Source organism: Cariama cristata, unplaced genomic scaffold (assembly GCF_000690535.1).
Source record: "Cariama cristata isolate BGI_N322 unplaced genomic scaffold, ASM69053v1 scaffold8507, whole genome shotgun sequence".
NCBI classification, from domain to species: Eukaryota; Metazoa; Chordata; class Aves; order Cariamiformes; family Cariamidae; genus Cariama; species Cariama cristata.
The window spans coordinates 18886-19131 of NW_009624868.1; the positions used below are offsets into that span (position 1 = coordinate 18886).

General features: G+C 61.0%; 1 protein-coding gene across 1 annotated transcript in view; it reads right to left on the minus strand.

Moving 5' to 3' along the window:
• The window catches only part of FUK (fucokinase), a 1929-nt gene extending 1723 nt beyond the window's left edge, over positions 1-206 (minus strand). Inside the window, exon 1 of the mRNA XM_009703350.1 lies at positions 146-206. Within this exon, the coding sequence (XP_009701652.1) occupies positions 146-206 (61 nt within the window). The remainder of the gene's footprint in view (positions 1-145) is intronic.
• Between the last annotated feature and the right edge of the window lie 40 nt (positions 207-246).

The window sequence follows — 246 nt, forward strand, 5'->3', positions numbered from 1 at the left end:
TGAGCAAGGCTCCTGTAAACAAAAAGAGAAAGCAAAGCTGATGCCTGCTGTGCTACCTGCTCCCTTCATCCCACTGTCCCCAAAAAGGGCCACCATGGGGACATCGCAGGTACGGAGCCAGGCTGTGTGGTTGGTGACGCCTCACCCGGTGCGTGCGGCTGGCAGTAATCCCGCAAGTGCTCCAGCTCCCGGCACACCAGCTCCATCACTGCCTCGCCCCGTGGCGTCCCACCAAGACTGACGAGG